Genomic DNA, 19,772 nt, shown 5'->3' on the forward strand with positions numbered 1-19,772 from the left:
TCGGCGTCGGAGTTGAGCGAAAAATCCCCTCAAGCCTGGACTCCATGTACGCGAAAACTCACGCGAACGCGAAGGCGACGGCGGCGGCTGGCGTTCGCTCCGTCGCTTGTGGGCAACCTCCATGCAAGCGAAGGCGGCAGGCGACGCGAACCCGCGACGTGCGCAGCGGACTCCGTGCTTTGCGCATTCAAGCTTAGAAACACGCCCGCAACCTGTTCTCTATCTTAAAATTTTGTGAGTGTCCCTCATAGTCAGGGCCAAAGGAATATTTCCTCTACGGCAGCGGTGTAGCGGCAGTGGAGATAGCCAAAGGCGTGCTTGCGGAGACGAAGTCACATCACGGGTTCACGAGGGAGGCGTGCTTTCGTTCGGTGCCTGTGCACTCCGGCTTAGTAAAAACACTCCCATAAACTGTCACCGCAGTTTGATTGTAAGTGAGCGAACTATAATTTACCAGTGAGAATGGGCGCCGCGAGTGTTTCTGCACAGTTGGAGCGCAGCGGCACGGTGGATCGAGCGCCGGTACCCGCGACTCGACACCCAAATGCTGCTCCAAATGCCCGCTCCAAATGCTGTTAGCCCTCCGCACCCAACAAGTAGATTGTTTTAATTATTTAAATCATGCGGGTCTGCCTCTCAGCTACAAAACCAAATATTTTATCGACGGCGGCGATGACCAAGACGACGGGCGGGTTTCGTGAGATGTACCCGTGACAAACCGTAGACAAACCGGAAACGGCTTTAGGGGGCTCTGGTTGGCCAGTCGCGTGGGGGACTTCCGGGCGACGAGCGAAATTTTCTGTGGGTGCAGATCCGAGCGACACGGCAAGCGACACATGCATTTTGCTTCGCTCGACGGCGTCGCTCGTCGCTTGCCGCCGTCGCCTTCGCGTTCGCGTGAGTTTTCACGTACATGGAGTCCAGGCTTCAGAAGGAGCCTCAGGTGGTCACCGAGGTCACGTGACCTTTTAGCGTCGTCACAACCGTCCCACCGGATTGTGAGCAAACTGACCACCGTGGCAGATGATGGCAGTTAGATTAATGATTGGTCGCTCGGGAAGAGCACCCTGGGTCTCACCCGCCCCACAGGTGGCAGCACCTGCCATCGCAGGGCCGTGGCGCATCGCTTAACCGCTACACCACTGTGCCAGGAGTGGTATAAGGACTCCCAGTTACCTATGAATGTAAGGTCGAGAATGACCAATTTGCATGTATGGGCACTGATCCAATAACGCTACTGGGTCATACCTTTAAGGCGGAGCTTATAAATGTCCCCTCCAATTTTGGAATCATGTTTTCGATTTTTTTTTTGTAGAGAGAAAGTTAAAGAGTTACATACGTTTTTGGGCTGATTTCAATAGAAAAGTGCACGGCTAAAACTCTTGTGCGAAAATACTGGTGACCGATGTGATTTAAATGAAAAATTTCCGGCTGAGGAAAGTGGTCGCTCCCCCACCCCCACCCCTAAAGGCGCTCTAGCTTGACGTGGTATTTCCATTTGGTGCTCACTGGACCAGAAAGGTAAACATACAGTTGCGGAGGTCACAAGGTCATTGCGAAGCAACGAAAACGCTCCTGACAAGGCCTTAACATCGATAACACCGCTGCCCTCACAGCGGATGAAGTGCTTTGCTCAGTCACGTGGAACTTCCGCCCCTCTTGCGCCTGTACATTTGGTCGGATGAGATAATTTCTTACATCCTTTCATCATGCACGCGTACATCCTGCTATGGCGTAAAAACTTAATACGTCAAACGCAAGCCATGCTGCCTGCCAGACTGAGACAACGCTGCCGTGGCGTCACCTGCCGCAAAGCGCCGAAAGTGTTGCACTTTCTCCTCTCCTACCGTTCGAATTGCGTCTCTCGGTCACAGCTTCAGGTGTGCTCTTTCAGCCTGCCGTTAGGAGAGGGTGTGGATTCCCCATGACGGCACTAGGTCGCGCTGGCAGTGCTGGAAGTAGTGCACGACAGCAAGACGGCTGTGGCTCTTTTGTGAGTCGGCGGTGCGGCAGTGCGGGTTCGTTTCCCGGGGCATTTCCGTCTAAAGCTTGCGTAACAACATTCACTTGTGTTGCGCAAACGCCTGCATCTGTTCTCTTCGCTGCCACACCCCTCGGCAGCTGTGTTATCTGCCAGAGCTGCTGCCGTTTCCACACTGCCGGCAACGAGGGCCGACTGAGTTGCGGTATTTTTATGCCGCTGTGTTTTTTACGGTTTCTTTCCCGTGTGCTTCATTTCAGCTGTCCGCCGGCGCAGTGATCTCTGATACGCAGCAGCTGTTCGTGATAACATGCGACGTGTGCCGAACAGCAGTTCCTCGTGTCGGCCTGGCATATATAGAGGCAACGTCGCCTGAGCACTGCTGGCATTCTTCCAAGCGTGAGAGAGGTACTAGGCCGGAGCCGCTGCATTTCTGAACCAAGGGCGGTCTGGCAGCAAGGAGGCACTCTGCAACAGGGATCGACGCGCGTCAGTTTTTGCCCGAAATAAGGGTGGAGTACAGGCTAGACTAGAAGAAGCAGACGAAGACACAGCATGTCGACATCCCTTTCGGCTAGCGCCAAGCAAGTGGGGCCACCAGACAACCTGCAGTACGTGTTTGTCATCAGCCGACACGGTCAGAGGACGCCGATCGACCCCAGTCGCAACCTGGCCAAGAACGTCCCAGAGGGCCACGGAGAGCTCACTGAGGAAGGCCGCCAGCAGGCCTTCAAGCTGGGTCAGTTCATTCGAGACCGCTACAAGGACTTCCTCCAGGACTCCGGAAGTAAGCCCGGACAGCTGCTGGCCACCCACGTCGGAATCAGCCGGTGCCGGGACAGCGTAACGGAGACTGTGCGCGGCGTGGGCATCCCCGTGAGCGAGATCGAAGTCGACCCGACGCGCTACGACCTACCTTTCTTCGCCAGCGTGGACGGCAACATCGACGCCGTGGAGCGTGAGCCGTGTCAAGGGCACTTCTCGACGCTCGGGGAGTTGATCGCGTTCATCGCTGAGAAGGCGGGGATGGCGACAGAGCAGAAGAGGGACAAGTTCCTCGTCGTGGACAACTTGATGACCCACGTGCTCAACGGGAATCCCGTGCCTGACTGGGCGAAACCCTACTGGGATGACATACGGTGGGCTGACCGGAGGATATTCCAGCGGACGCTTCAGGGTCATGAGCTGTCGTTCGCTAGCTACGTGCTCGGCCGTGTCCTCGAGACCTTCTGGCTCAAGTTCGAGCGAGGCGTCGAGCAGCCCGATAAGATGCATCTCTACTCCATGTCTGACACGAGCGTGTCTTCGTTGCTGAGGCTGCTAAGCCGGTCCTACGATGGCCGGCCTTGTTTCTGTGCCAGCGTCTTCTTCGAGGCTTACAAGGACGGCTCTCAGAATTATGTGCGTGTCTTGTTCTGTACAGAGGAGAACCCGCATTTCGTGGCCCTGGACGAGCTGGAGAACCCGTGTGAAATGAGCAAGTTCCTCGAACGCCTGCGTGCTGTACTTAAGCCGACCAAGTAGACAAAGTCCGCGCTGTCGTTTGAGTTTAACCGTTTACTACTTGGCAGTTAACTTTCTCCGTATCGTGCAATCTTCTCGATAACGTGAATTATAATTTGTATAATGTCTTAATTCAATCAACGTGATTACTGCACCAAACCGAAGTGATTAATTACAAATGCGCTGTGCAACAATTAAAACTTCGCGCCCTCCGTCGTTAGACGGTTCGCGATATTGGCACACGTTTAATTTCCAGCGATTGCGCTTTGTGAAATGCTGTGCGTATGTATCTTACCACTGCGCCGAGTTCACTTATATTCTTGATCTGATCACTGGGGACTACCCAGAAATGTTCGCGCAACAACAACAACAAAAAGATCGACTGTCATTGTTATGCATTTCTTCGGCCGCACGCTGCACGCTGTAAGGAACCGAGTAAGCCGACGTAAATTGAAACTTTGTGAAAAAGGAACATTGTTCCATTCTGTTGTGTACTCTCGTATCCAAACGCACCGCAAAATGTCTGGAGTATGCATCACCTTATAGGGAAGTTTGTATCGCTAAAGTTATCGAAATTTTGCCCTGATTAGTTTGTCTAGCTGACGTCGTCAGGCTCGAAAGCATAAATACCTGTATCAGACAACTGCTTACCAATGTACGAAACGCTTTAGAAACAAAGACATTGTGTCGTCTGTACTTATCCGTTATTCGCGGCAGCTATAGCGAATAAAAGAGCCGTTGCTTTCGCCATTCATTTGAACGTGCACAACTTAACGCGATGAGCGCTAGCTACGAACAAGCTTTAAAACTGCGTTTGAATGTCTCAAAAGCTTCCGTCACTGAGCACAAACTTTCAACTATTACCCACTCGAAACAGTACCGCGAAGGAAGGTGTTATATTTACCGTGATCGTCTTTCACTGTTTCGTTAGCTGATCTCATTGTTGTCTGAGAACTCATCCCGATTATATGGCTGAAAAGGTACGTAGCATACCGCTAGAAAAGAAAAATTAGAGCCAGGCAGTGTAATAGCACTGAGTTTTCGTAGCGTTTCTGTCGAAAATTCGAGATTCTCTTGTACACGCAAGCGATCAGAAAAACTAGTTATCTCGGCGGCGCAGTCTTGCCGCGGCCATTTGGCGATAGATTTGCAGCAAGTCTGCAAAATAATCAAAGGTAACTAAAAAAAAAAAACTAGTGCCCGTGTAGAGAGGGACAATCGCAATGTAGCGGTTGGGACAATGGCATGTGTTTCGACGTACAAAACCCTTCGTTATTGCTGCGTTTTTACTGCCTTCCCGAAGCGACTTTTGTACTTTCACACCTGGTGGCACCGATAATGCGCGCAGCTTTTGTAACGAGCCGGAAGTTGTCGCCCTGCTTGGAGTGTCTTCATTACGCTGTATCGGCTTAGTAAAAAGGGTACCGAATATAAAAACTATAATTATCTTCTTTCTATCTTTGTATCTTTGTCGCGACTGCTGGGGAAAAAATGCGGATATTTACTCTCAGTACAGCTGTCTATAAAGTGAATTAAAGCCAGTTGTGTGCGAAGGGTGCAGGTGGAGGCTTTTTTTTTCAGTCTTGTTAAACAGCCCCAACTCACGAAATATCTGTAATGTCAAGCTACACATCTGCCTGAAAAACGCTTTAGCGGCATTCTTTATATACGACCCAAATTTCTAGAGACTGATACATTTTGCACGCCTGTGTTTATTCCTGATTTGCCGCTAGCGTTAATTTCTGCAAACATGAAAGCAGTTCAAGGTATATACTGCATTTTTTTTTCGTATTGAAGCAGTGCTCCCTATTTCCTTTCTTTAACTTTTTTTTCGGCAGCAAAACACATCACTGACTGCATGACAAATATAAAATATTTAATATAAGATATTAGATATTATATTTAATATAAGATATTAGATAATATAAGATATTTAATATTAAAATCGAACTTTGCTTTTCATGAATAGTTTCATATTTCCTGCCTCTGACGAGGGTCGCAAATCTAGGAGTTTCCCAAAGCCTGCGCTATTTTCGTTGGCACAGCACTAAACGTTTCCTCTATCCTGTACATATTGTTACCACCGTCTGCTACAACATCGACGTCAGTGCTTTGACCGGTTTCGCTGTGCCATAAAGACCGTCAGGTTAAATGGACCCTTAAATGATTTCTATGGCGATATTTTAGCGCTACAGATCTGTAGATGTGGTCTTTGTGGGTATTCAGTCAAATTTGAAAGCTCTGCGTAGACCCTATAATTTAGAAATATTTTTCTAAACAATCGCAGCTCTCAGTATCTCGCAACCGATTAGGGTAACACTTCACCGTGCGGCGTCCCCTATCCTGATGACGTCAGTGGGCAGACTGGGCGGGCCATAGAGTTTCTTACTGTACGCTAGATGGAAAGCTGGCGGCTCTTCACTTCATCCACCATGGACGCCCGAGGCATGCTGGGAAGACAGCAAACTGGACTGACATCTAATGGCTTGTTGACTGTGCTACGGATTAGGTTTTTTTTTTTGGTTGTTCACTTTCGTTTTCACCCCTGTAGGTTTTGCTGGTGTTTTGTGCGCTTTGTGGTGGTATAGTGCAGCTACGCACGCAGTTCATTTGAAATCCGAAGCATCAGAAGGCACTTGACTCGAAGTGAGCTGAGCACAGTGTCTGGCGCCTTCTAGGCCTAAATCCCCCCCCTACACGTGGAGCCATTTATGCAGCAAGCTGGGTTTTGCCCAGCGGGAACCTGTGCATTGGAGTGTGAAAGAAGGGAACAAGCTTTTTTGAGGGGGGAACTGAGAACGCAACAGTCCGCTGATGTGGCCACTCTGCTCATTTCTAGTAAGAGTCTCAGAGACACTTAAAAGCGCAAAATTAAGTACTTCGACAACGCAACTTATGTTAACCGTACTCGCCAAGGATTGCGTTTGATTCATTTAGAAGACTGGCGGTGGCCGCGCATTGCATGCAGGAACGGCTTCCACTTCATGACTTAATTTACACAAATACCCGCGTGTTGCACTTGTCAGCATGCATGAACACGGCCGTCAGTTACTTGTGGTAGGAGAAGTTTCGCTTCCTAATTCATGATCAGTATAAATTACTCGCATTTACCTATATGATCTGCTGCCTCGAGGAAGGCCAGATCAGGGCACGTCGCTCTCTGGTTTCCTTCTAAACTGTGGTATAGTGCGGAAATTAAAGATAATTTCGGAGAGTTTTGAGCAAGACGGGTGCAGGGAGGGGAAACAGCACAAAGCCGACCCAAGGGATTGACAGAACCTGTAGAAATTCCAGTGCGGGCATATTTGAAAGTACGGGAGAAGTTTCGGAAACTTCTCTCGGCTCCACAAACTCGTTCAATAAATATTTACTACCCACCACTATGGCATTATGGAATGAACTGCCCGATTCTATTGTCACTGATAGAGAACCAAATAAATTCAGATAGTTTCTGAGTTATTTTTCCGCGTTTCTGAGTGCGTCAATGTGGTTTTTTTTTTCAGGTTGTCTTTGAGCCGCTATGCCTTTTATTTTGACGTTTTATGTTAATGTTTTATGTTTGTAGAATAGTTATTAACATGAACCCGGTACCCTGTATTTTTGCTTGATATTACTGACCAATGTATATTATGTCTTGGCTGCTTCCTCCTTATGTAATGCCCTATAACCAAAGACATTTAAGGGTAAGTAAATGATGATGATGATGTAGCCTGCGTACACATCAAACAAGGTGAGAAAGTGTGAGAAACACTATAGCGTTACGAGCTCTTGAAAGCCTTTGCTAGAATGTTCCGCGTGTCGAGAATTTGGGGCAAGGAATATATTTAGTCAACCACCTGCATTTGCCACGGTGATCTGATTTGCACTGAGTGAGGTTTACGGGGCATGCGTATTTGCCGATAGCCGTCTCAGCACGACTGAATTTTCTGTGTGTCTCAGCCTGGAAGACATCGGCAATCTTCGGGCAAGCAGCAATACTCCTTTATTAGAGCAATAAAGTTTATTCACTCACTTACTCTGTAGTGTATCAACAAGTATCTTCGTTCCTTTTTGTTACTTGCACTAATTTACGCAGTTAAGTTTGGTTAACGAGAATAAGACACCTTCTATCAACTCCGACGATTTTTTGTCCTTACTGAGCTAATGGTTGATTTATATTACTGAAGGCTTTCCGTCACAGTGAGCAACTTCATTTTTTTCACACTGCGCAAACAATAATTTTCAACAAGCAAAAATCTTGAATCGAAATCAGAATTCCCGCGCGAGGCGCGGAGGGCTCCTTTGCGTGACGTCAGGGATGGCGACACATGTTTACGAGTGAGCCGCACGCCCCCAGACGCGCTTCGCGAAAAGCGAATCGCTGTGAGAGCACCATGTCGGAGGAAGCATCGAAAATCAGCGGTTCTTCCAGTGCTGCCAACCCTAGGGATTTTCCCCTAGATCTAGGGAATTTGAACTTTGTTTAGGTGGAAAGGGATTTTTGTTGTAATCTAGGGAAATTTTACTTTCCGCATGGGTCTTTTTTATTTTTAGATGTGAATCGGCTCCTTATTCACTGTTTGTTCACCACCTTGATTTTGAGAATCTGGCTATGCGCCATGTGCACGAGGGGAAAGCGTTGTTGGGATCGAGGTGGCGTGGTCGGGCCGGGAGGAGGTACGAGGATGACGGGACTCAGGGAGACTTTGGGGGGACAACAAGACATTCTATTTACATGGTGAAGGAAATGCACGGACTGTACAGAGATGATGAGGGAAGCGCTGGTAGAGACTCGATGGGTAAGGCGGACGGGCGCCCTGAAATAGAGTTTGCCTCCGGTTCCCGCCTTCTTTACCCGTTAAGAAACAAGTCTGGCCACCGCCCTTGAACAGAGTCGATGGCGCATCTGCCTAGGCAAAAGTTGGGAGGCCTTCCTTTGCTTCGAATTTCCTGGTCGGTTCCTGGAACAGTCTAGCTTTAGCAGTACCAGAAGCACGCTGTCCAAGAAGCACGATTCCTCGAAATCACGGCTAAAGGTAGTTGGGTGTGTTTAGAGGAAACTGACGCCAACCAATATTTTTAACTTTAGCCAAGGTTTCTGGACCAACGCGGTCTCTTCTTCAGGGGTGACTAAAGTGTGCCAGCAGCAGCGAGTTGCTGCCTTCGTTCTCCGTTTGTTAGCGCGTGGCGCACTCCATGCACTAACGCACGCGGAGGAGAGTGTTGCTGGAGTGCTATTCATCGACACCTTTGTCAGCCGGATGTGCCATGACTCCGCAGTCGCCTCTTGAACCGGTTTGGCTCCACGGCCAAGACGCTCACCTCCTCGAAGGCTATCCTGTGGTCGGCGCGCTCGCAGTGTTCGGCGAGGGAGTTAGATTCTGAATTCATTTGCCGGATGTCATTTTTGTGTTGCCTTATTCTTTGGTGGAGGTTTTTTGTTTCGCCAATGTATGGTGCCGGGCACTTTGATCATAAGATGTTGTAAACGACACCTGGTTGTTTTTCTCTGGGACACGGTTTTTCGGTCGTGGCAAGAAGCGACTTGTTGTCGAAACAGGTTCGTGAGCCTATGTCGATTCCATGTTTTCTCAGAATGCGTGCGAGTGCCTCGCTGGTTCCCCTCACATATAGAAGCACAACACGCGCGTTTCGTTGTCTCATTGTTAGCTGGTTCCCCTGTCCTCTGAGCTTGACTGGCGACCAACGCGCTGAATAAAGCCACGTGTGTAGCCATTCTTCTGTAGGCCGGCGAGAACGGTGGATTCTGCTTTTTTCTCCGCTTCAGAGGAGCAGATTGACTTTGCTACTCCAGTCAATCTGCACCGCACATTCTTCGTCACCACGTCATCATCATCATCATCATTTATTTTTCCCTTAAGGCCCCGCCCCTTCACAGGGTATTACATAAGGAAGGCTTCGTACATAGGAAAATACAAGAACAAAGCCAAAGAGGTTTAAAAAAAACAGATCTAGTAAAACATATATAAACATACAAAGAGGGAAACTAGGACAACGATACAAGCAGTAACATCAAATGATAACACAATTAGAACAGTTAAAAAAATTCAATCGAGCAGAGAGAGGAAATTACAAACGAATTGTTTCAGCACTTTAATCTAAGGGTGAGCTGCTTGTTGGAAGGGCTGGTCTAGGTTGGACTCTCTTGGCTGGGTTCCGGTGCAATTCCGTAGAAAAATTCGTGACGAGTCTCCTTAGAACCAGTCCCCGTGACTCGCCAGTTGAAGGTGAAGTGGTTAGTCTTTTTGAGGCCCAAGTCGACCCAGATGCAAGCAGAAAGAGTCGTTGCTCTTTCACAACAGCTTAGGCGACTTCATATGAAGTCTCGCAGGCGTGTGTCACCACTTCGCGCACTTTTGCGTGCACTGCCAGACACCCTTAGAGCGTGTGGGGGTAGCGGTCTCGGTCACAAAGGAGATGCCCTCGACTTAGCGTGACATAAAGCCGATCTGTTTGCGGGATGTACCGTTGGAGCGTGTACAGTACAGAGACCCAAAGAACTTCATACCTCTTGAGGAGATATACCTCGGCGGAAAAGTGATGTCGGCACTGTCGGAACCTCACGGCATAGACCGAACCATTACTCATAACTTCCGCCTCAGATGTTTGGAATTTTATATTGAAGCGGCAAGCCAGATATTAACCAGATTCCAATTGGACAACGTCCAGATCAAGAGACTGGAGGCAATCGACCCGCAAGTTGTCATCGAAAAGCGGGTTTATTCAATAGCCCCACTTGCCACATCATTCCCTTCTGTGGTGCCAGAAAGAGAAATGAACAAAATTGAAGCAGAATGGAGACTGCTCCGCAATTGAGAAATGGACCTGCCGGCAGATGCGAGCGTTCAACGCTTTTGGAAACGAGTGAGAGACACCTGGCAAGGAGATGGGAGCCCAATGTTCCCTCTCTTGAACGACTTCGTCTACAAGCTTCTCTGTTTGCCGCACTCCAGTGCAACAGTGGAGATAGTTTTCTCTCAGATCAACCTGATGAAAACAAAGACCATAAACAGCTTGATGACGCAAACCCTGGCAGCTACGCTTCACGCCAAGCGGGTTCTAAGAGGGGCCAACTTTTATGACTTTGCAGTGAAAGAACGCTTAATTGGCCTCGCTCATGAAAAAAGAAATGCGTATGCAGGAGGGAAACTCAGTCGGGATGCCACCCGAATGACGTGTCCTATGTTTTAGCGTTTGTTTGTTCACGCCAACATTTGGGCACAAAGTGGATTTTCCCTCGCTCTTTGACTGCAGCCGGTGAGCGTAAGTGTTCACTGCGAGATTTTCGTTCATTTCAGGGCTTAGGCCAGGATTTATTAGGCTTTGATATTAACTAACGTTTTCTTTACCCGTGATCACGTGCTACGCGAGTTTGCATGGGAAATCAATGTGTTATTGTAATCACAGTTGCTACCAAAGTGTGGTAAGAGGGTCTCTGCGAAATAAAAGAGTTCACAATTCAACTACGCACCTTTTTTCCATGCCTGAATATTTTTTTCGCATCTAAGGAAATCTAGGGAAGTTTGAGTGAAAATTTGGGGGAGAAGTGGCTTTCGAGGTTGGCAGCACTGGGTTCTTCCCCAATGTCATCAGACAGTGGCAACAAGGATTCGAGAATAAGTTTTAGCGCAAGCGATTCCTCATTTGCAGACGACCCGCCGAGACGACAGAGGCCCGACCGTAGCGATGCTGAGCGAACGCTGGGCGTCACGCTTCAACACAACTGCGAAGGACGCCCTCATTTCAATTTCGGATTATAAAACGGTCCAACGAATACATTAATAAATCCTATGCTGCCCTTACAGGTGCATACGCGGTGAATGCCAGCCATCGCTATACGACACGAAGGGCTGTGCTGTCGACAGAGCCACTGTGCACAATCTGCTTCCCGGGATGATTTGCACCTGCAGGCTTTTCCCAATGTTGTGCCTTTACCGCCAGATGGTGGACATAAATCGACGCCAGTTGCAGTTTTACAACCCCATTTACGACCCCCTCCTGAGAACAGGCATGCCAGCCACGAGAGCTAAAATACTGCCATAGGAAGCATGTTCGCGATAATTTTGAAGCTATTTATGCTCTCCGACACCTCGATGCAAGTTGCACATTTCGTCAAACAACGATGCTGCGACTATAATGGCGACCGAACGTTACTGCTAGTCGTACTCAACCGCGCCCTCAATTAGTTTGGTTGGGGTTCGCTTCTTGTTGTAATTTTAGGAAGTCGGGTTTAATAAAACCATAAACCAACAAACTACTATCGCGACACTGTGCGAGCGAGCCGGTTTGCTGATGGCTGACCTGTACTTGGAAGCGTTTTTTTCTTGCATTCCTTTTATAGCACACACACACACACACACACACACACATATATATATATATATATATATATATATATATATATATATATATATATATATATATATATATATATATATATAAACAGACTCTGAACATCATATGGACATCAGATACGTCACTTCACTGCAAACAGGTGCAGGCACACCGTAAAAAAAAAATCTGGGTATGGTAATTATAGTCGCAGATGCGGTATTTCTAGTGCTAGTTTGTGCCACGTAATTATGCCAGAAGAGCACAAGGATCATTGGAACGAGTCAGACAAAGGTACTGAGGCGGTCGAGTTCAAGAAAAAAGATACCATGGGCACGCCTCATATACTTTCCTGTGTTGTGGCTTCTTTGACCTTTGCAATGAGGGCTTCAAGGGAGCCACCATAGTCGGACTACTGGCTCCGCCTAGCGTCTGCTTGTTGAAATCTGTCCTGTTGCATTCATTTCTCACTTGTTTTATTTCTGCGTGTGTGCATGCATGCCAACTTACACCCAAATTTGCTTCACTTATGAGTACTTTTCCATGTGTTTTGTATGAAAGATTGAAACAGATTCGAAGCTCATTGCAGCGCGTATAAAGACAGGGGCCGAGAATGGGGACACACAAAGCGCATCTTACCTTTCTCAAATGAAATGAGTTGAGCAGACGCGCAACGATTCCGCATGGACGAATTCCTTGCGACTGACAGCGCTAGTCCATCGTTGCCTCAATCCCGGGTCGGCTGGAAACCGATGTAACAGGCGCTATCGCGCGCAGTATGACTTGCAACGCTCCGGTGCGTGCCGCAGTGTGCTGGAAGGGATTGGGGACTCACAGCTAAGCATGTGACGTGCGGAAAAAAAAAAGGCGAGGGCTTGGTCATTCCAGAGATGAGCGTCGCCTATAAGTTTCCCCTTCTCCCCCCCCCCCCCCCGCCCTTCCCAAAAGGATAATGCTTCGGCGCACTTCAGCGTGCTTGGCGTGGTCAACACGGCCTGCTACTCTCTTCCCAGGTGAAAATTTGTGGGAACCTACTGGTCTGTACTGGTTCGGCTGGAATTTCCTGCTGGTTGGACTGCTTCCAGAAGGGTGCTTACTGGTTTTCTGCTGGTTTTACTGGTTCCAGCAGGGTGTTCGTAATGGTTTTCTGCTGGTTGTACTGGTTCCAGCAGGGTGCTTGCTTGTTTTCTGCTGGTTGTACTGGTTCCAGCAAGGTGCTTACTGGTTTTCTGCTGGTTGTACTGGTTCCAGCAGGGTGTTTGTAATGGTTTTCTGCTGGTTGTACAGGTTCCAGCAGCGTGCTTACTGGTTTACTGCTGGTTGTACTGATTCCAGCAAGGTGCTTACTGGTTTTCTGTTGGTTTCACTAATGCCAGCATCAGGACTTTTTGCTGTTCTTTTCAGAGGCCTTTTTCCTTTGTTTGCATGGTAGCAATATCCTTCAGCTAACAGAATTTTGCAGCTAAATCTATTCAACTGTGAGCGCTAAAAATTGAATAAATAGTGTCAAAATTTAATGAGAGAGCTTTGTTTATTAACCATTCCCCACTAACACCTGTGGGAGACCCATCTTGAGGGCTATATAAGCATGAGGCAGGCCATATGGTATTAGAATGCGAGTACGAGTTACACTTGGAAGTTGTATGTATATTATGGGGCTGTTGCTATAGCTGCTTTTCAAGTGGGGTTTAAAGCTGTACTTGTGTTAATTCCTACTATGGATAGATTTGCATGGCCCTGCAGGGTGAGTTTACCAGTTACCGTTGGCTTCGAGCGTTTTTTGCTCTTTCTTTTTGTGCATGCTTAACGTTTAGGAAGTTACTATTTGTTTTAAAGTTTCAGAAAATTTCGAAAATTAAAGGATATATTGCATGAATGATTTATCTACACAGAATTAAATGTAATGTTTCGGTGCTGTATGGAAGCTAATGGCCCCAGCACCTACTGGTTCCATCAGCTGCTGGTTCCATCAGATGCTGGTTCCAGTAGCTGCTGGGAATGTGCTAATAAACCAGTACTACTGGAACCAGTAGGATCCCAGCAGAAAACCAGCAGCAAATTTTCACCTGGGTTATAAGTCGCAGTCAAACGCTTGCTTGGAATGCTGAGAGGCTTAGCCTTACCCTTCGCAAAAAATCTGCTCACTGCTAACTGCCGGTCGTTCAAGTGGGCTCGCAGACGATATCAAGGGCACTGCTGGTAATGTGTAATAAGCCTACCTTTACTATAGTAGTCTGCGGCCACCCTTCGCGAGTCTAGTACGCAGAGGTAGGTCTAGTAACCCAAACTGCTAATGATTAAATGTTGAGTTTGAACTACTTCGGAACCCATTCGTGAACAGCGTGTTTTTTTTTTGCTAGCTCCTCTTCATCCTCTAACAACCTGCTTGTCAGCGAGAGTAGTACGTAGTATACCATGTTATAGCTCGCTAAACGTGTGCCACATCTCAACAAGCTTACAGGGGTCGACGATCGAGGATCTGGCCATGTTACAATTACGAGAATCTACATCAGTGCAGACTATGTAAACGCTTACACGGTTTCATAAGAGCAACCGCTACCACAACTGTAATAAACACCGCACTCTCAGCTCGGGCCATCCCGCGGGTCGCCCGGGCCGGAAAAATGCGCTGTTTGGCCGGGATCTGCAGCGTTGTAGAGCGCTGTAAAACCTGGCTCCGACTCATTTGCATGAGCGCGTTCACATACTAATTAAGTGCCGAGCCCAGCTGGCTAAGACTGTTTCAGCTATCAGCGAGCACACACCGTCGGATTCAACAAAAAAGTGCTCCACATCTGCTCGGTTGTGTGTTAACGCTCGCGACTAGACCTATAGAAACCGCTAAGGACCTCCATTCGACTGCAAGATGGGCAGCCGCTTGTTCTCGTCTTCGATTGCGTGTCTTCGCCTCCTAAAAACACATCTTTACGTTATGAGAAACAGCATATTGGTTTAGGTCCCTTGTGGTCTTTTAACGCACAATAAACAGGTACTTTTGCTTCCTGCCGCCATTGAAACCGGGCCAGTGCGGCCATGAATTCAACCCGAAATCGTGTTCTTTAAAGAAGAACGAAATGGCATTGCTACGGCTGCGAGATGGTTTTAATATTTAGATATTGCTGGCAGTAAAAATGGCTGATTAGAAATCTAGAGGCAATGCAAAGTAGTTTATTATCCTTGCACGCAACACCTTTTACCTGGCTCACCGAATTTCGGATCCAGCCACTCACATACGGAACACCGCTTAAAAAGCCGAGCGGGCGAACCCGCCTCGATTCTTTTTGCGTTTAAAGAACTATTTCGCCCCTATCGAAACGCAAAAGGCACCCGTGCGCTGTCCGATGTCAGCGCACGTTAAAAATCCACAGGGGGTCGAAATTATTCTGGAGCTTTCCTCTACGTCACTTCTTTCACTCTTTCTTTTTTCACACCCACCTCCCTCACTCCCTTCCCTCACGGTGCTGTTGAAGTGTCCACGTAAAAGTGAGACAGTTACTGCGCTTTTTTTTTAATTTGAAAAAAATCTTCGACTATTATTCTGATTTGAGCCCCTTTGCCGGCCACTTCTTTACTTGTGCTGTAGTAGGAGACTATTTGCACGCAGTGAGCTATTTCCTCTTGCGCCGCTGCGGGAACGGGCCCTGGCGGGCCTCAGTAGAGTGATAATTTAGGGGACCCGACCCAGGCCTGGGCCGGGATCGGGACGGAATCGGGCTGGGATCGGGCCTAGACAGTGCCGGGATAGGACCGGGATCTAGCCGTGGTCGGGCCTGAGAATGAGGCCCGCACAGTGCTCTACTCTCAGCATCCGAACTAAGAAAAGGCTGCCACTTTTTCTTTTTTTTCTTCCCACGTTTTTTCTTCTCACGTTTTCGTCTTTCCTTGCTCTGCTTTAGCGTGACTAAGATAAAGTTTTGCAAACTTATGTTTCTTCCGACTCTTATAATTCTTAGAGGACAAAATGCTCCGCAGAAATATGTGAAGCTCGTTCAGCAAATGTGTAGACCAACAAGGACGATAGCTCGCCCCTGCCTTGGTCAAACGGGAAGCTAAATTTGGTGTGACATCAGGACAGCACCAGGATTCTGTTCTGAGCTCCTTCCTCTTCAGTGCAGTAAATTTCCTCACGGAACAGGTTAAAAAAAAAGATGTGCCTTAGAACATACGGTATGCTTATGATATGCGCGATGTTAAAGACCAAGGAAACGGCAGAAGCAAAGCTGGAGGCCTGGAGAAAGCACTAGAAGAGCGAGGTCTGAAAATTAGCCGAGCCAAGACAGTGTGCATAGCTCGTAATCTAGGAGACTACGTGCGGAGAACTATGAGGCCACAGGACACCGTGGTAAAGAGAACAACGCATTTGAGGTACCTCGGCTCGATAATTGATGAAGAGGGAGACATGGCAAGCGAACTCATCTGCAGAAAAGGATGGACGATTTGGCAGGATGTTTCATATATTTTTTCGTGACAAGAATGTCCCTCTTAAAGGGCAATTGAAGATGTTTTAGAGTTCGATGAGTTTAAACGAGCCGAATGTGTGAAACTTGCAGGTAAAGAATGGGAAATCCTCTTACGCTAACATTTGAAATGGTGATGTAATCGCCGTCTAAAGCGGCGTCAGCGTTCAGGCTTCTCTGCAGTGCACAGCGACGGGCAGAGGCCGTAATCATGACGCCCTGTACAGCGGGTAGTAAGTTTCCAGCGAAGAATCGTTTGTTTCAAGGAAGAAAACGAATTCCGTCGGAGGTGAAGCTCACGAAGCATTGTTGTTTGGCGGCAGCGGAAATCTATCGGCAGCATGTAGACGAAGGCGGCGGACATCTGAAATTTCGGCAACAATGACGTCACCACGAGTTTACTCACACTCTTCCATAGCTGTAAAGCTGTAAAGAAGCAATCAAAATAAATCTGTTCTTGCTACTGCTTCGCAGCACTTGTTAGCTTTACGTTGCCGTACGGCACGCAACTTCTTTCCCCTGTGAGTTGAAAATTCAAACGATATCGTCGATGTTGCTCCACAAAAGCTGCACCTTGGCCACACTGCTGCTGACGTTGGAAGGAGGCGAGGGCTCTTGCGCCTTGTCGACGAGGCGTTCTATGACGGTGCAAAAGGTGCGCCCGATTCAAGTTCCGGAAGACAAAGGATGCAAGCTTGGGTCATTGACCAAATGCAAACGTTGTAGTTGGTTCTAGAAGCAGATGTCGTACGTAGAGCACACTAGACTGTTGTGATTATGAAACTCTGTTTATCACGGAGCAAAAAACTAAACTGTCCGTGAAGAAACGCTTGTTACTGTTCCCCGCTCGGACTGCCTTTCGGCTTATCCCCTCCCGTCGTAGGAGGAACTGCGCACTCCTTTTTACCTTTGGACCCTGTCCCTGGATTTGTCTGGGCACCCGGCGAGGTACATGGCTCAAAAAATAATTTAAAAGAGAACCTGCGTACTCAATACTCAAGGAAGTAGAATGAGAGGATTCAACAACAAACGTGGACGTGTAGCGACTGATTGATTGTAAAACATTTTATTCGCCGGGAAGAGCTTGGCAAGAGGTCGCGTTAAGTGGTCGAGAGTACATAGCCCTCGACGACTTTGTCAGCCCACTCCACCGCCAAAACTTGCGTTCTGGGGTCAGAGCTAGCCAGCACGGTCTCCCACCGCTCGAGAGAAGGAGCTGAATGCGATAGTTTTGAACCATTTGAATGTCGCGCCGCACCGCCTGTAATGGTCGTGTGGCGCCGCCGCGTGTCAATTTTGTTCACCTGACGTGCGCTTGCTTTGGCGGCTGGCGACGCCGAGCACATGGTCTGATTCATCGAAATAGTCGATCTCCCATGGTTCGCGATCCGTGACCTCGCATTTGTATTCCGTAGCGTTGGGAGCACAGTCAGGTACGTGAGAATAAAAAAAAAAAGAAAGAGTAGGAATAGGTGCGATTAAATTTTGATAGCAACCTTCGCTCTGCCGGCCGGGGGTTGTGGCGCGCCCCTGTAATCCAGCTACTTGGAGGCGTGGTCTAGAGGACGGGCTGCCGCCGGGAGTCCTGGGCCGCGGTCGCCCATGTTGACGGGGCGTCCGCGCTAAGCGGGGCGTCGATATGGTCCCCCCGGCGGAGGCCGGTGGCGGCCAGGTCGCCTAAGGAGGAGCGGACCGGCCCAGGGCGGAGACGCAGCAGGCAAAAGCTCCCGCGTGTCGCAGTAGTGGGATAGCGCCCCGGAATGGGTGCCGCGGTGCAGCCCGGAGGTCAGATCCGGACCTAGATCTTTTTTTAATTTCTTACCTTCTATTCTAATTTTAGACACGTTAAATGGCAACCGCCTATATTGTCCGTCATAAAAAGCACTGCCACCATTTTTTTTTTTTTTTTGCTGTCTGGGATGTGCATTCCTTCCTGACTGGTGAGTGTTAAACATGCTTGCATTTCGAACTGCGACGTAAACAAAGCCCGCGCATTCAGTTTACATATTTGCTTTCCAATAGAGCACTAGAGCGGGTACACAATGCATGCCGACCGCGCCCCGGCCGTCACTTTTGAAAGCACACTTTCGCTCATTTTTTCGCTCAGATTTCACGCTGAGGTTGTGTGTACCATAACGGCCAGCTTTGTCTTAAGTCACATTTGAAAATTGGGCTTATACTCCTGCTGTGTTGCGATTAGTTTGATATGTGTACTCTCTGATCTGAGTGGAGGGTGGACCAATACATACAGGGACTAACGTTTTTAAATGCCGAGTTTTAAAAAATTCCTGTGCACAAAATCCTAGCCTAATCGAGAGAAAACAGCGCTCACAAGGTAGACTATTATCGCTTAAGTTGTTTACGATCTAAATAAACATCGGCACTTGTCTGTATTTGGTGGAATTATTGAGAAACTCTTTTCGGCCACGAGTTCTGTTTTTGCAGACGCGAACCAAGCAGCCGGTCTCACAGGCCGCGCCATCTACCGGACGGCGAGGCAAACGACGTCCCGGCCTCATTGGAGAGAAGCGCGCTTTCTTCAAATACGGGGTTGGTCTGTCCGTCCGAATGAATGTCACAAGGAACATCACTGCTTCTACTACTAAATACCACAGTGAAAATGTGTGTGACAAAATTCCGACGGGCAGACAAACCCCATTTTCGAAGAAAGCGCGCTTCTCTTCCACCCACTGAGCCGGAGCGTTGTTTGCCTCGCCGTCCACCAGATGACGCAGCCTGTGAGACCGGCTGCTTGGCTCGCGTCTGCAAAAACTGCACTCGTAACCCAAAAGAGTTTCTCGCCAAATACAGGCAAGTACAAATGTTAATTTAGATCTCAACAACTTAGGCAATAATATTCTACCTTGTGAATGGCGTTTGCTTTCGATTACTGCCAGTGTTTTGAGCACATTTTGTTTTATATCCGGCACATATAAACATAATTCCATGTATATAAAGTCGAACTTCTCTGATCGTTAACATTGATGGCTCGAGGCCTGCACTGTGCGGAGAACCCTCTGCTACATTTTTGGTGGAGTGAAGTTGTGAAATTCAAAAGATAAAAGCCTCTAATGCGAATTTGTACGCGTTAACATTTTTTTTTTTTGCGCACTGAGCGCTCACAACCTGGACACATTACTTATTGTGTAAATAGTTTGTACATATTACTTCTCCCCCTGTCCTCTATTCCTGTCCCTACACCTCTTTCATTTCATTTCTCCATTCTGCCTGCTGTCCTTTATTTCCGCTGCCCCAGCTCAGGTGCTTCAGTATCGATAGCAGATGCCGGGGCTAGCAAAAATCTTTTCCTTCCTTTTTACTATTATTTTTAATAAAACCACTACCACCACCACCACTGAGCGCTCCGCTAATGCCGCAAATGCACTTTGCATAACGAAACCAAAACTTTATTGTGAACAGTGTATTTATATTGTACTAAATACAAATGACAATAGAAATGTGCTGTTGCTGCACAAAAAGCATAACAGCCATTTTAAATG

General features: G+C 48.0%; 2 protein-coding genes across 2 annotated transcripts in view; both read left to right on the forward strand.

Moving 5' to 3' along the window:
* Positions 1-1,946: 1,946 nt before the first annotated feature.
* Positions 1,947-4,234, forward strand: LOC144099093 (prostatic acid phosphatase-like). Its single transcript, XM_077632177.1, has one exon. It carries the CDS (start codon positions 2,537-2,539, stop codon positions 3,503-3,505), a length of 969 nt encoding a protein of 322 aa, XP_077488303.1. The 5' UTR covers positions 1,947-2,536; the 3' UTR covers positions 3,506-4,234.
* A 13,861-nt stretch (positions 4,235-18,095) lies between these two features.
* Positions 18,096-19,772, forward strand: part of Zmynd8 (Zinc finger MYND-type containing 8) — a 33,604-nt gene continuing 31,927 nt past the window's right edge. The window contains exon 1 of the mRNA XM_077632179.1: positions 18,096-18,212. The gene's annotated coding sequence lies outside the window, so the exon portion shown is untranslated. The remainder of the gene's footprint in view (positions 18,213-19,772) is intronic.

This window comes from Amblyomma americanum, chromosome 7 (genome assembly GCF_052857255.1).
Source record: "Amblyomma americanum isolate KBUSLIRL-KWMA chromosome 7, ASM5285725v1, whole genome shotgun sequence".
NCBI classification, from domain to species: Eukaryota; Metazoa; Arthropoda; class Arachnida; order Ixodida; family Ixodidae; genus Amblyomma; species Amblyomma americanum.